At 40.5% G+C, this 14,497-nt stretch overlaps 1 protein-coding gene across 9 annotated transcripts in view; it reads right to left on the bottom strand.

The window, feature by feature from the left end:
* Window positions 1-271: 271 nt before the first annotated feature.
* The window catches only part of RBFOX2 (RNA binding fox-1 homolog 2), a 63,181-nt gene continuing 48,955 nt past the window's right edge, over window positions 272-14,497 (bottom strand). For all 9 annotated transcript variants that reach the window (XM_053469076.1, XM_053469080.1, XM_053469082.1 and 6 more), the window contains 3 exons: window positions 11,710-11,801; window positions 7,555-7,627; window positions 272-2,108 (listed from right to left, as the gene is read on the bottom strand). In XM_053469076.1, coding sequence (XP_053325051.1) covers window positions 2,064-2,108; window positions 7,555-7,627; window positions 11,710-11,801 — 210 coding nt within the window. In that variant the 3' untranslated portion in view covers window positions 272-2,063. The remainder of the gene's footprint in view (window positions 2,109-7,554; window positions 7,628-11,709; window positions 11,802-14,497) is intronic.

The following is a 14,497-nucleotide window of genomic DNA, read 5'->3' on the forward strand; positions in this document are numbered from 1 at the left end:
CGAGGACACATTACCAGTCTACTATGAAGGCGCGGTTTGCCTTTCATCGCTATTGGCCTGAAAAAGTATATTATGTAGAGGACTGAACCACTTTTAAGTAGTTGAAAATATGCATACATTTAAAACAGAAAGCTGTTATAATATTTTGAGAAAAATTTGAAATGAACATTTTATGTGGTGCATTAATCAGCCACTGGACCACATATTAAAGAACATATGTAATTAACATAGCAATATACCTTAAACTGAGAGAGAGAGAAAAAACCAATCATGATTTTTGTACCTTTAATCATATGGTAAATGTATAAGTAAATAAATCCTGGAACTTAATATATGAAATCTTGGTTTGCAAAAAAAAAGTTCAAAAATCCATGACATATTTTGGTGTTGGCTAATTAAAGTATATATATTATACTTAAACAGCAATATGTGGGCGAGTCACAGAAGGTTTCCTGTATCTCATTGCAGTTCATAATTTAGTTTTAAAAAAACAAACAGAAAATACAATACTCAAATGTTTGTTCTCAGATTACTAAAGGTGCTGTTCCACCTAGACAAAACATTTGCTCACTACTTTAGCAGACTTGGCAAACCAAGTTAAGCACATCTGTTCTCTTACTTGTTTAATGTATTAATCTCATAAAAACAGCATAGAAACAGCTTTGTTGCCAAGGCTTTTTAACTAGCTTCATTTTCAACAAATCAAGAATTCCCTGAGAAAAATCTGAATGTTGCAAAAATTAGTGTTATTTCTGGAGAGAGTGGAGCGATTAGGCATGATACTTTTGATATATTCTGTTTGATGGACTATATAGTCATCATGGTATGTGGAACAGCACACCTTTAAGGTATTTTAAACAAAATGATGTAATTTGTGAAGGGACAGCTGAGCCCAGATGAAAACCTGGATGAATAGTTAATTAAACCCAAAACATTTCCTTTTTTTTCATATCATTCATCACATTCAATAAAAAAGTACAGAAAGGATTCTATCATGTTGCAAATGCTGCCATACGGTCTTATTTTAGCCATTGTGGGGGTATAGAAGGACTAGTAAGGAAAACACACGCAATATAAAGAAAACCCTTTCCCTCAAAACAAGAGCACTCCCCAGGGCAATTTCCCAACCCCAGCTCCTGGATCAAAATATCTATTACTGTGATGTAACAACATATGTATATGCATACATATGTTTAAGTTTGCCATCTTCATCTCCGCAGCCAATCTTGGTTTTTTTGCATATATTTACATATTTATTTATACATTGCAAAATAATATTAGATTATAACTGTTCAGTCTACATTACTGAATTTTTAACCATTTTGATGGTATATTGCAATACATACAAAATTACCATTACTGTTCTTTATGTAAAATTGAACTGCACCATAACTAAAACTGAGCAGCAATCATTTTGAATTATAATTGCCATTCTAAGCAAACTAACTGATATACTTTGCTCAGTAGCCACAAGAAAAGTTTGTACTGTTTGCCTGAGACAGTTATAATAGAGAAGTATGGATAAATACTGTTACTACGTGCAACTTCATGTCAAGGTTTTGCCTTATACAAGCGAATGGAAAAAAAAATATAAAAATGCAGAGCACTGTCCTTTCTTTCCTTTCCCAAATCCAACCCTCTCTTTCATACATCCTATCTTTTTGTAAATCTCCACTCCAAATCTAGAAATAATAATAAAAAAGCTCACAGCACATACTTAAGTAAATATTATATACACACATTTTTACCACAGTTTAAAAATAAAAAATAAACACAATCTTTGGAACAAAATGAACACACCCCCTAAAAAATGAAGAAATAAAAATTACAGATTTGAATAGTAGGTTGAGGTATAAAAAATGTCCTTTATGTTAGTTTTGTATATATTTCAGTCATATCCACCCATCTTGCACTGCTAGAAAATTCCTGTAGACTGTTTTCTTTTTAAGTATTGCAAAAGCCAGGCCTCACAAACTTTGATAGTGGAGGGACAGGGAAACAGGAAGATGGGAAGAAGGTCAGTTTTGTCCTGGTTCAATGGGGTATAGTAGGCTTACGTCACTTCAGTACGGAGCAAATCGGCTGTAACCACCTCTGTATAAACTCGCCTGGGGAGAGAATAAAATTTATTTACAATAAACCATAAGAATATTTTTAGATTGCAACAAAATGTCAGATCACATAAGATTTTGAACCATCTAAATACTTATAATAAAAATGGTAAATGTTGTTGTCACGGATCTGGCTAGTCCGACCGACTACCTCCGCTGTCTTGTGCTCCCTTAGCCTGGGACAACACACTTTCCCCGGTTCCCCAGTCACTAGCCGAGACTCAGTGTAGGGTAAAACCAAACGAAGACTGATTTATTTTAGACACACAGGGCTGGATATATCCAGCAAAACACACATTAACATAAAACAAGATATTGGGATACAAACCGCCCCCTTAATCTGCCTCCCAGAGACAACGGGGCAGTAACTGGATAACAATACAATGGGGGGGGGGGACTTATTTATACAACATAATAATGCACCATGGGGTGGGGGTCTGATATTAAATTAAAACAATGGCAGTCACTCCCTGGTGGCAGATCCTTGCTGTCTGCTAGAGATAATCCCTTCAGCCAGTGATGAGATGATACTGCTGGGGGTAGCCACAGAAGTCTTTACAAACCCAGGGCCCATAGTCAATAGGGAGGAGGCTGGCAGTCAGGCCTCTCCGGTTGCCCCAGTGATGGAGGGTTCCGTCACAGTTGTTAATTCCCAAATTATCATGTCACTATTAACCAAAGAGCTTTGTGGGTATTGTTTTAATTTAACTAATTTGAAATGGAAATTCCCACCTAAGGCAGTGTGCACCCAGGGTCCATGAACACTGGTGTGGGTAGCAGGCACTCACAGGGGCGCCCACTGAGCAGGGCGGGTTGTGGAGATCGCCATCTCCCTCTAACCAGCCCCACATTAGGAAGCACGAAGTCAGTCGCTTCAGACATCTGCTTCTGAGATCCTTAATCACTATTTGCCAGCAATTGATGCAGAGCGCTGGCATATGACATCTCGGCATTCTGCATCAATTGCCAGCACATAGTGATTAGGGAGTATCAAAGCAGAGGTCTGGATAGGATGGAAGATAGAAGTTGGAGGAGGAGAAAGGTAAGAAATGGCAGGAGATGAGAAGAAAGGGGTGCTGTAAGGGAAAATGTGACCCGGTATGTTTGTGTGTAATGTGTGTGGGCAGTGTTATTGTGTGTATATGGGTAGTGTATGTGTGTAATGGCAGTGTATATGTGTGCTTGTAAGCATGCATGAGTAAAGGCAGTGTGTGGCCTGGCACCTGTAAGGGGAGTGTATGGACAGTGTACATGTATATGTGTGTGTATGAGCAGGCGTGTAAGGACTTTGTATGTGTACATGTGTGTTTGTACGGGCAGGCAAATGTAAGGGCGTATGTGTATATGTATGTGAATGGGCAGTCATGTGTAAGGGCAATGTATGTGTATGTGCAGTGTATGTGTATGTGTATTTAAGGGGGGTGAATAGGTGTCTACGGGCAGTCGATGTGTATGTGTAAGGGCAGTGGATATGGGTAGTGTGTGTGTGTGTGTATATAAAATCAGCAGAGGTTTGTAAGGGCAGTGCATGTATGTATGGGCATCCACTGCGCAACATATCCTTGCCTGCTAGACTCAATGCAGCTAGCCCTGTTCTCCCTTGCCTCTACAAATAAATGCATACTTCTGCTTCTGTTGATTAATCCTCACATATTTTTTTTTCTTAAGGGGTCCAAGTGCATTGCTTTGCTTAGGGCCTACAATGCTGTTATAACGGCCCTGAAGTACATCAAGTCCAACCGTTCTACCTATCTTTACTGCTTTTGATCGAAAAGAAGGAAAACCTCTTGATTCCTTCTTGACTCCAAAAAAGGCAATCAGATTTCTCCTTGGATCAAGAAGCTCTAAACATACTAATGTTATATTCTAATCACTCATAGCCTTTTAGGTTCAGCTTTTCTAAAAATAAATAAAAATATGCCAATCCCCTCATTAACTTTGTGGTCCTCCTTTGCAATTTATCTAGTTCCACAATGTCCTTTCTTAAGAACTGCACTACATATTCAAGGTGAAGTGCTGCCATTGACTTATAAAAGAGAACAGATGATATCATCCTCCTGTGAATCAATACCCCATTTTATACATGCCCAAAACCTATTGGCCTTTGCAGCTGCTGACTGGCATTGCACACTGTTGCCAAGTCTAGATAACAGTGCTATAGACAGGGATGGTAATATACAGGGGACTAAAATGAGTTGAGAAGGGCAAAGATACTTCTCCAGCAGTTGTGTAAAAGAGGACAATGCCACTAGATGTGAGATGTGGTTCCAGGTGCCCAGAAACATCTCCAACAGATGTTACTACATGTCAGGATGGCAGCAGTCAGTCTTGTTGGTACCATTTACCATGTGAAAAGTGTTGCATTTCGAAGTGTTGCAGCATCTAGAGACCCCACACAATTAAAAATTCAGTATTGAGTTTCTGCTCCCATTGCTTCATATATGGTAACTTGTCAGGATAGTTTTGTGTTACAAGAGCTTTGTAGCATACTTGAATAGCATGTTTTATATAGAAAGGAGTTTGCAGGTAGGCAACTAAATTGTGATGCATGCTGAAGTCTGGGTGCTCGACCACCGTCTTTAGAATGCTCCTAAGACGATCATATGTAAATCACTCTGAGGAGAGGAGACCAACTCGCGTCTGGAGATCTTCAAATGGGTTGCATCAGAATTTGTCATAATCTTTTCTTCTGGATCTTATGTCAAGGTCGATCCAGGTCAATAGAGTTAACCCACAGGTGGTGGGGTACGGACCAGGGGTGGTTCGGAGAGGGAGGCTACTGTAGAGCCCTGGTCGCTGGGACTTCCAGGAGAGCGGAGATCACCCAGCGTGGTTACTGTACGCACACCAGCTACCTCGCCCTCTGTCCCGGGGAAACTTTGAACTGCTGCCGCTTGGGGTCCCCTTTGGCCAATTGCATCGCTTTTTGGACAGGATATCCTCAGTATCCATCGGTACCCCGGGATCGCCGCTGCTCCTTCGAGATCAGCCCGAGAACGACGACTTAAGGTTATACGGACATTGCGGGGCTTGGTGCCCTGAGTATGGTGCTGGGCTGTCTGGGTAGGGTGGGAATATGTTAATGTGATTCATGTCCCTTGTACGCCAGACTGTATATAAGAGTGTGTGTTTCCAAATAAACCGAGTCCTGTTTTCACCTCAACATGAATGTCGTCTGATGCTTAGGGTGGGCTGCTATGATCCCTTATTGTCCTTTTCAGGACAATAGTCACACTGTGAAGCTCAGCTTCGGCTAGCCACAGTGCCGGCGCAGCTAGGATAATTTATTGTCCTTTTCAGGACAATAGCCACACGTAGCTCAGCTTCGGCTAGCCACAGTGGTAAAGCAGCCCTGTTGCAGCGTCCCCCCTTCTCTCTGCAACGCTGGTTCTGTCTGGCGGTGAAGGGGTTAATCGCTGGTATCCCGGTGGCCATGGGGAGAAGGAAGAAACGTTTGGCGGGAGTACCCTGTCGGGGTACAGGTCGTTCCCATCACAAAGAGATACAAAACCAGCAAGACAGGCCGATCCAATTGCCTCACCTTCCCCCCAAGAAAAAGTGAAAACCTTGTGAAACACAAGGTGACGTCAACATCCTGTTGGTAGGATGACTGGCTCTTTTCTTTTCTATAATGGTAAAATGTCACTTAACACCAGGGGGTTTGTGTATTACACATGATTAATTACATGATCTGGATTCATGTCTTCCCAAAAGGAAGTAACCAAGTCTCTGAGCCTTCAGACAGTGGAGATGAGGTACAAGAATTACTATGAAAAAAGGGTTATCGAAGAGGTACCGCCTGTGTTAAGATTTCATGATATTCAATTTTCAATATATTTGAACAGTATGATTTGCCACAGTTCAGGGCATTACCATTCTGTCTCTCCTACACGCTCATGAATTTTACCAAGATGGTCTAGATTGTACGCTTGTTTGAGCAGGGCCCTCCTGACCTGACCATAATCATAATAATGACAACAGTTTTAACAACAAGACTGTCTCAGGATTCTAAACGTCTATGACTGGGCTTTAAAAGAATATTCCAAAGCAAGATCTATTTACCAAAGCAGGGTGAATAGGGTATGGGAAAACATTGCTAGATTGTAAACTATTCCAGAATATCATGGCCCAAACAGGAAAGCCCAAAATAGATTTGATGGCAGCAAGACTGAATGCAAAGATAGCTAATTTTCAATCCCTCAACAAACATCACGCAGAGAGAATGGCAGAATGGCATTACAGCCTGGATGGTTCTCTGATTATATATAAAGAAAGAGTCCAACTACCATCTTGGGTTCTCATTAAGAGGTAAGGGGTTGGACTTGTTCTGGATTTGGTAGGCCTTGTTAAGCACAAAATGTTGGAAAGGACACCACAGTTCCTAGAAATCTCTCTCAAGCAGGATTTGGAAAAGGCTTACATTACACATTATATCAAGTTTCAGATTGCTATACAGATAAGTATAATAATAATTTTCAAAATTGGTGAGTTGCAGCCTCTAGCTGTACATGTACTCTATATAAAACATTCATTTTAATAAAAGTTGTTGTATTATGCACCTTACTATATGTATACATGTACTTTGCATCTTTGACCCCCTATTTGAGATCACATTCCACTAGAACCATGACAACATTTGGGCAGCCAAAGCTTGTGTTGAGCACATTTGCTTCCTGCACACCTGTGCCAACTATAACAAGTTCAATATAAAGGCTATTGGTGAGCTGTATTCCGTTCTTCAGGCCATCGCGACAACTCCCGCCTCACCACAATTACCTCTTTACATACCCAAGCTTGTATGCTGCTACATGGATGTGAGGGAAGCAAAAACCTTGGGGGTCTCAGCATGTATATATGTAATATGGGTGATTGCCTGCATGTCTCTGCTTTATCATTGTTTCACAAGTTTTGTCTTCTGCCTGTGTTTGTGTCTTTGTCACTTTCTGTATCAGTGGTGTGGAAGATGAAACATTTTATTATTAATTTCATATTTTTATATTTTTAACTATATACAATGTAGGCCAATAATACTTTGTCACTAGGTTAACACATTCTCAATATTATTCACCACATATTTAGAGCCCCTCTACCTCAGACAAACTATACTTGCTCAAAAGAGAGAGATCAGAGGCTCTTATAATTGTCAAATGACAATTTCCAAGATGGCTAGTTCCCAAAATTCCAGTGATATCAATTTGCAGCTAATGAGTATTCCCTTTCATTATGTATATAAGCGTTACCTACTGCTGTACAGTACTTTTATACGTATAATTAAACAAATCAGGTTGTTTACAGCCTGCTTTAGTTTTACATGTAATTAATGTAGTGCATTTTGCATAGTGCGTCATTAAGGTACTGGAAACTAAACTCTGCCAATGCAGAAACTTTTTAAAAACAACCAAGCACACTGCTGATTGCTTAAGCATGTAGGTTCTTTACTTACCACAGCTCCCACTCCGTAACTGGTAGCAGGGGCCAAAGCATGGTACGGATCGGTTGTATATACTCTGCCGTACCTGTTTTAAGAAACAATATGTAAAATAAAACAAAATGTGATTTCATTGTATCCAATAAATGCATAACATTGTAAATTTAGTCAGGAAAATAACACTCCAGCCCTATGTTCATGTCAAATGCGTATTGAAGTGCCTTTTGCATGGACTCCATCACAATTTACTGTAAGCAAATCAGCGCTCGTATCCATTCTTTAGTTATTGGACTTAGATAGTGAGGCCATCTTATTTAACTCCAATAACTAAATAATGCATGGTCTAATTTGAACACAGTCAACATACAGTGTTAAGTGTGTGTGTCAGGAGTGTGTTTGCAGCCACTACTAGTCTTCAGAGGGTGGATTGGAAGTAGGCTGCAATGGGAAGAAATAGGTGGACACTAGGCAGGAGATGGACATGATCAGTCCCTGCTCAAGCACAGGGAAGCAGTGCCTTACCCAGACACACCAGACCAAATGCAGGATTTCCCAGATATTTCAGTAAAATACACACAGAATGGACTACAACACACATCAAAAAACTAAAAATACAATTCTGGGCACTAATTTTTTTTTGCTCCCATACACAATTTGCAAGGTAAAACATTCTAAATTTCTGAAAAAATTATCTGAGCTACTAAAAATTGAATCGTATTAACACTATATGTGACTGATACACAAAATAGTTTAGGTGATTTTGCAGTAAGATTCATCGGGAAAATTAATAATGAATACACACACACACACATACATACACACACATACACACACACACTGGCCTCTTTATTAGATATACCTGCCTTTATTATTCGTGGCATACATTCTACAAGGTGCTGGAAACATTCCTCTGAGATTTTGGTCCATATGGACATGACGGCATCACGCAGTTGCTGCAGATTTGTCGGCTAAACATCCATAATGCGAATCTCCCATTCCACCACATCCCAAAGGTGCTCTAATGGATTGAGATCTAGTGACTGTGGAGGCCATTGGAGTACAGTGAACTCATTGTCATGTTCAAGAAACCAGTTGGAGATGATATGAGCTTTTTGACATGGTGCATTATCCTGCTGGAAGTAGCCATCAGAAGATGGGTACACTGTGGTTATAAAGGGATGGACATGTCCAGCAACATTATTCAGCTGTCACGTTTAAAATCGATGCTCAATTGGTACCAGGGCCGGCCCAAGGCATTATGCTGCCTGGGGCGAAGTTTAAAATGCCGCCCCCCCATTACCTACCCTTCCTCTGCCGCCCCCCCATTATCTACCCTTCCTCTGCCGCCCCCCCCATTATCTACCCTTCCTCTCCCTCCCTATTATCTACCCCCCTTGTACTTACCGTTCAGCAGTCCCGCAGCGAATCTCCCTGCTCGGTCTCGGTGCCGGCTTGTAATGCCGAGCACTGGAAATGACGTCATCTTCCGGGGGCTCAGTGTTACAAGCCGGCACCGAGACCGAGCAAGAGGGCTCGCAGAGGAGAGAGAGTGGCGCCGATCGGGTAAGCAAAAACTACTCGGTGCCCCTCTCTCTCCCCTTAAAAAAAGGGGGGGGGAGCTTGGGGCGGGAAAGTGCCGCTCCTTCAAAAGTGCCGCCTGGAGCAATTGCCCCACTCTGCTCCATTGTAGGGCCGGCCCTGATTGGTACTAAGGGGCCCAAAGTGTGCCAAGAAAGTGTCCCCCACATCATTACACCACCAGCCTGAACCATTGAAACAAGGCAGGACGGATCCATGCTTTATGTTGTTTACGGCAAATTCTAACGCTGTCATCTGGATGTCGCAGCAGGAATCTAGACTCATCAGACCAGGCCATGTTCTTCTAGTCCTTCATTGTCCAATTTTGGTCAGCCTGTGTGAAGTGTAGCCTCAGTTTCCTGTTCTTAGCTTGACAGGAGTGGCACCTGGTGTGGTCTCTTGCTGCTATAGCCCATCTGCTTCAAGGTTCGACATGTTGTGCGTTTAGAGATGGTATTCTGCATACCTTGGTTGTAACGAGTGGTTATTTGAGTTACTGTTGCCTTTCTGTCATCTCAAACCAGTCTTCCCATACTCCTTTGACCTCTGACATCAACAAGGCCTTTTCATCCACACAACTGCCACTCAATGGATATTTTCTATTTTTTCGGACCATTCTCTCTAAACCCTAGAGATGGTTGTGCGTGAAAATCCCAGTAGATCAGCAGTTTCTGAAATACCAGCAGAGCCCGTCTTTCACCAAAAACCATGCCACGTTCAAAGTCACTTAAATCCCCTTTTTTCGCCATTGTGATGCTCGGTTTAAACTTCAGCAAGTTGCCTTGACCACATCTACATGCCTAAATGTAAAAGTTGCTGGCTTGACTGATTAGCCATTTGTGTTAACAAGCAATTAAACAGGTGTACCTAATAAAGTGGCCAGTGAGTGTATGTATGTATGTATGCATGTATGTATATTATATACACACACACACACACACACACACACACTATGGAGAAAAGTATTGGGGAAAACTCACAATTACACCGACAGGGACTTTTATGACATTCCAGGGCCAGCCCAAGACATAGTGCGGCCTAGGGCAAGGTTTGAAATGGCGCCCCCCCTGCCAACACCACTGCTCATTATCTACCTTTCCTCTCCCTCCCTTCACATTATCTACCCTTCCTCTCCCTCCCTATTATCTACCCTATCTCCCCCCCTTTGTACTTCACTTACCTTCCAGCAGTCCTGTGGCGAGTCTCCCTCCTCTGCCGCGGTGCGCGCTGCTTCACTGCTGAGCACCGGAAATGACGTCATATTCCGGCGCTCAGCATTACAAGCCGGCACCGAGCTAGACGGCAGAGGAGAGACAGGGGCGCCGAGCGGGTACCGACGACTTGATAAGCGAAAACCACTCTGCGCCCCTCTCTCCTCTGCTTGGGGCGGCAAAGTGCCGCCTCTTCAAAAGTGCTGCCTGAGGCAATTGCCCCATGACAGGGCCGGCCCTGATGACATCACATTCTAAATACATAGACCTTAATATGAAGTTGGCTCCCCCTTTGCAGCTATAACCGCTTCATCTATTCTGGGTAGGCTTGGATTTTGGAGTGTTTCTGTAGGAATTTTTTCAGATTCATCCAGTACATTTGTGAGGTCAATATATTTCAGTTTATGTCAAAGGAGTTTGATGGGGTTGAGTTCAGGGCTCTGTGCGGGCCAGTCAAGTTCTTCCACACCAAACGCATCAAACTGTGTCTTTATGGACCTTACTTTGTGCACAGGGGCACAGTCATGCTGGAATAAAAAATGGTCTTCCCCAAACAGTTCCCACAAAGTTGGAAGCATAGCATTGTCCAAAATGTCTTGGTATACTAAAGGGGACATTCTCAATAATGCTATGTTTCCAAATCAAGACTTGGTGTGACTGCCCCTAGCATTCAAAACAGAATTAATTCTTCAAGTATTTTTGCACAAATTTAGAGATTTTATAGGCATATAGTTAATGGTGCATGGTTAAACAATATTACCAATCATGTGCCAATGATCATCAATTTAATATGTAGGTTGAAACACAATCATTCATTTCAACAGAAAACGCTGTGTAGGAGGAATAAAAATGGATGAGGAACAGCCAAACTCACTAACAAGGTGAGGTTGCTAAAGAGAGTTTAATTTAAAAAGTCACACCAAGGCAAGACTGAGCACAGCAACAAACCACAAGGTAGTTGCATGAGCAAGGTCTCTCTCAGGCAGAAATTTGAATGTGCAATTGAGGATGGTAACCACAAATATCAACTTCTCTTCTGTTGACTCACTTTGGATTTTGTTAAATGATAAAAAGAAACTCTTAACACGTCTATTTTATTGAAAGCGATTTTACCTTGCTATATGAACGGGTACATCTTTGGTTCTACAAGCAATTGAATCATAATGTGAAGATGATTGTTATTGTGTCCTGTGTAAAACCAAAGAATTCACGCACGACTGTATGTATGTATGTATGACACAGGTGCCTGTGCCAAGGCAACTTATTGGTGCCTAAATGCCATGTGAAAGGTGCTGCCTGCCCACAACGTCACATTTAAATGTTAATGACAGCAATATAAATTGTACTAAAGACAAAAGAAAACCGTGTTACATGGTCATACCCGTCTTGATAGGCTGCAGCTGCTGCTGCAGCGGCTGTGGCAGCTGTTGCTGCGGTGGCTGGTTGCGTGTATCTGTAAGCTGCATATCCACCCTGTGTGTAGAAGAAGACCATTAGAAAAAATGTGAATAAAAAATATTCAGTGGGGTGAGAATGCGTGGGAGAAAGCTGCACACTCTGTGGTATTCTTAAGCCAAATTTTGCTTTCCATATTACAGAACCATTTTGAAACCTTAACAGCTTTCCATCCTAGATTCAGAGGGTTTTGCTGCTGCAAAGAAGCATTGTATTATTTTTAGAAGTGTACTCCCATTTTAAATTGCATTAGATAAGGCAAAATAGAGAAATTAAATAAGTGATATAACTCACCAATTCGACCTAACATGAAGACTACAATACAAAGTAAGTAAACCACAACCCCCCCCAAAAAAAGACATTGCATCAACTTTATAAAATTACCAGTTAACCCCCCCCTTGTGTTTTATTATGAGACTGTATATTAAATTATGTGACTATCCTGAAATACAGGAAGCACATATTTATAGAATGGTTTATTCCAGTAGAACATGTGTACCATCTTGCCCACGAAACAGGTTTGTATGTTAGAAAGTACTGTACACATGTAAGAATCATAATAAAGAATACAAACAACTACGTTTACAGGTGGTCTTGTACCATAGCTCTCATTCATAAGGTTTTACTGTATAAAAGCAGGCCTATAATAAGGCAAATAGTGCTAAAGACATAAACCAGAAACATTTCAAAATAGAATGCACGACCCATGCACAGCCACAAGGATGTCTGAGGGTCTATAAGCAATAACCTTAGTTAGAAATAAGTCCATTCCAAACAGAAGTTACTAATTTAATAAAATATGCTTATTAATGATCCACTTTTATAAATTGTATATTTGTAAGGAAGTGAATGTAGGAAGTGAACATATGAGGCTCTATTTGACAGCCATGAAAACAAAAGCGTAAAAAACAAACAAACAATCTTAAACTCCATTTGTTAGGACTATCCCTGCATTCCTGAGGGAAAAGTTATTACCCTAAAAATCTTCTACAAGATCTACACAAGGTTGGGTGAAGGGGGACTCCTCTATTACGTGCATTGAGTTAGGGGTAGACACGTCAATGTGAGGTTAATGTTTGAGCGTAACACCGTCCTATTCCGGTGCTACCAACATCACAGGTGGTTAATGTCCAAGCCAAACTGGAGAAGGAACTAGAGCAGTAGGAGAGAAAAATTGAATAAAGAGAGGAAGGGAAAAAACAGTCTGAAGTTTGTGGTTGTTCTATTCAAACTAATCAAACTTTATGAAAAGACAATAGATATTCTTTTAGCATGTATAGCATTAAAGTAATGGTATCTCCTTTTGGTTGAGGAAGAGAAATGTCTGGTCGGTCCATAATTAAAAGGATGCTCCCAATAAATGAATAATGTAGTATATGTATATGTCAAGCTGTATGTTTATTATTTGAACATTCCTTGCTCTTTAGGCATTCAAATAAATTGTTTTCCATAGATAATTCTCTTTGAATACTAACATAAACTACATGACCAGTGTAATATCTGAACCTTTTAGGTCAAAACATGCTAAATTATTAAAGCGCAGCACTAAGGAAGATCTAGGAAGATGCCTAGGTTGCTCCGATATAGGAGAAATATTAGCATACAAGGCTTTTTAATGAAGACCGTTATTTAGCAGTTCACTGCTTCTCTAGAGTTCCAATGAAAAGGGGATATTGTTAAGTGAATATTTAAAAATGTAGCATTGAAAAGTTAGAGTAACAAGTTTTCTGGTTAATCATTTCACAGTGGGAATGTCCTTAAGTCATTTGACAATGTGTTAAACCTATATTTGCAAACAAATGGTGGTGTTGTCATTATACTAATGCCTTAAAGATAGGAAAGATTTTTTTTCTTGTGAGCAGAAGAAAATGAGACATAAGAAGGGAAGAGGTTTCAGTCGGAGGACAAATACACTATGTTGTGAGGGGAACAGAGACTTAAATTAAACAACTTTTCATGGGTGAACCAAAAATTATGGAACAAAATTGCGAAGCTAGCATACGGTAAAAAATTTTTTTTATTGATGCTCAATGGGTTCAATTAGAGTGTTTCACCAAAAGCGAATGTGAAATCCAATGTAGCTAGAGTATGGTGCTACACTTATATACTTTATCCTGCTCAAAAATAAAATAAAAATAACGCCAACCCAGCTACACTGACTAAAAACTAAACACAAGCTATAAGTAAATATGGTGCTCCAAACTGTAGTAGGTGACAGTTCCCCTTTAAGAATGATGTAATCTTGACAGTAATTATTGCCCAATAAGCAGTAAGGAGAATTTTGACTCAATGTAGAAACCTCAAATCTGCTTGATTATTATATTATATTATTATTTATTGTGTTATATAGCGCCATCAAATTCCATAGATGTTCCAAATAATGTAATAGTTGAACATCGGGGATATGAATGGGGGGAAAATTGTCAGGGATTGGACTAGATGGGCAAGAAAAAAATATAGATCTGCTGTTTAAATTTAATATTTGTATAAAACTAACTGCATTTTATAAGTGTGACATTATACATTTTACACCAACAAACTCACTAAAGGCCCCAATGCCCAAATGCATACAGGAATCCGATTATGATTGTAAATTATGATGTGGACTCTGTTCCCTTCTCCAACAAGGCATTAATTAAAGGTTAGTAATTTTAATCTTCACAGCAATCTGCACTCTGATTGGTTTGCAGGAGGAAAAGGGGGGAGGCCACATG

Source organism: Spea bombifrons, chromosome 6 (assembly GCF_027358695.1).
Source record: "Spea bombifrons isolate aSpeBom1 chromosome 6, aSpeBom1.2.pri, whole genome shotgun sequence".
NCBI lineage: Eukaryota > Metazoa > Chordata > Amphibia > Anura > Pelobatidae > Spea > Spea bombifrons.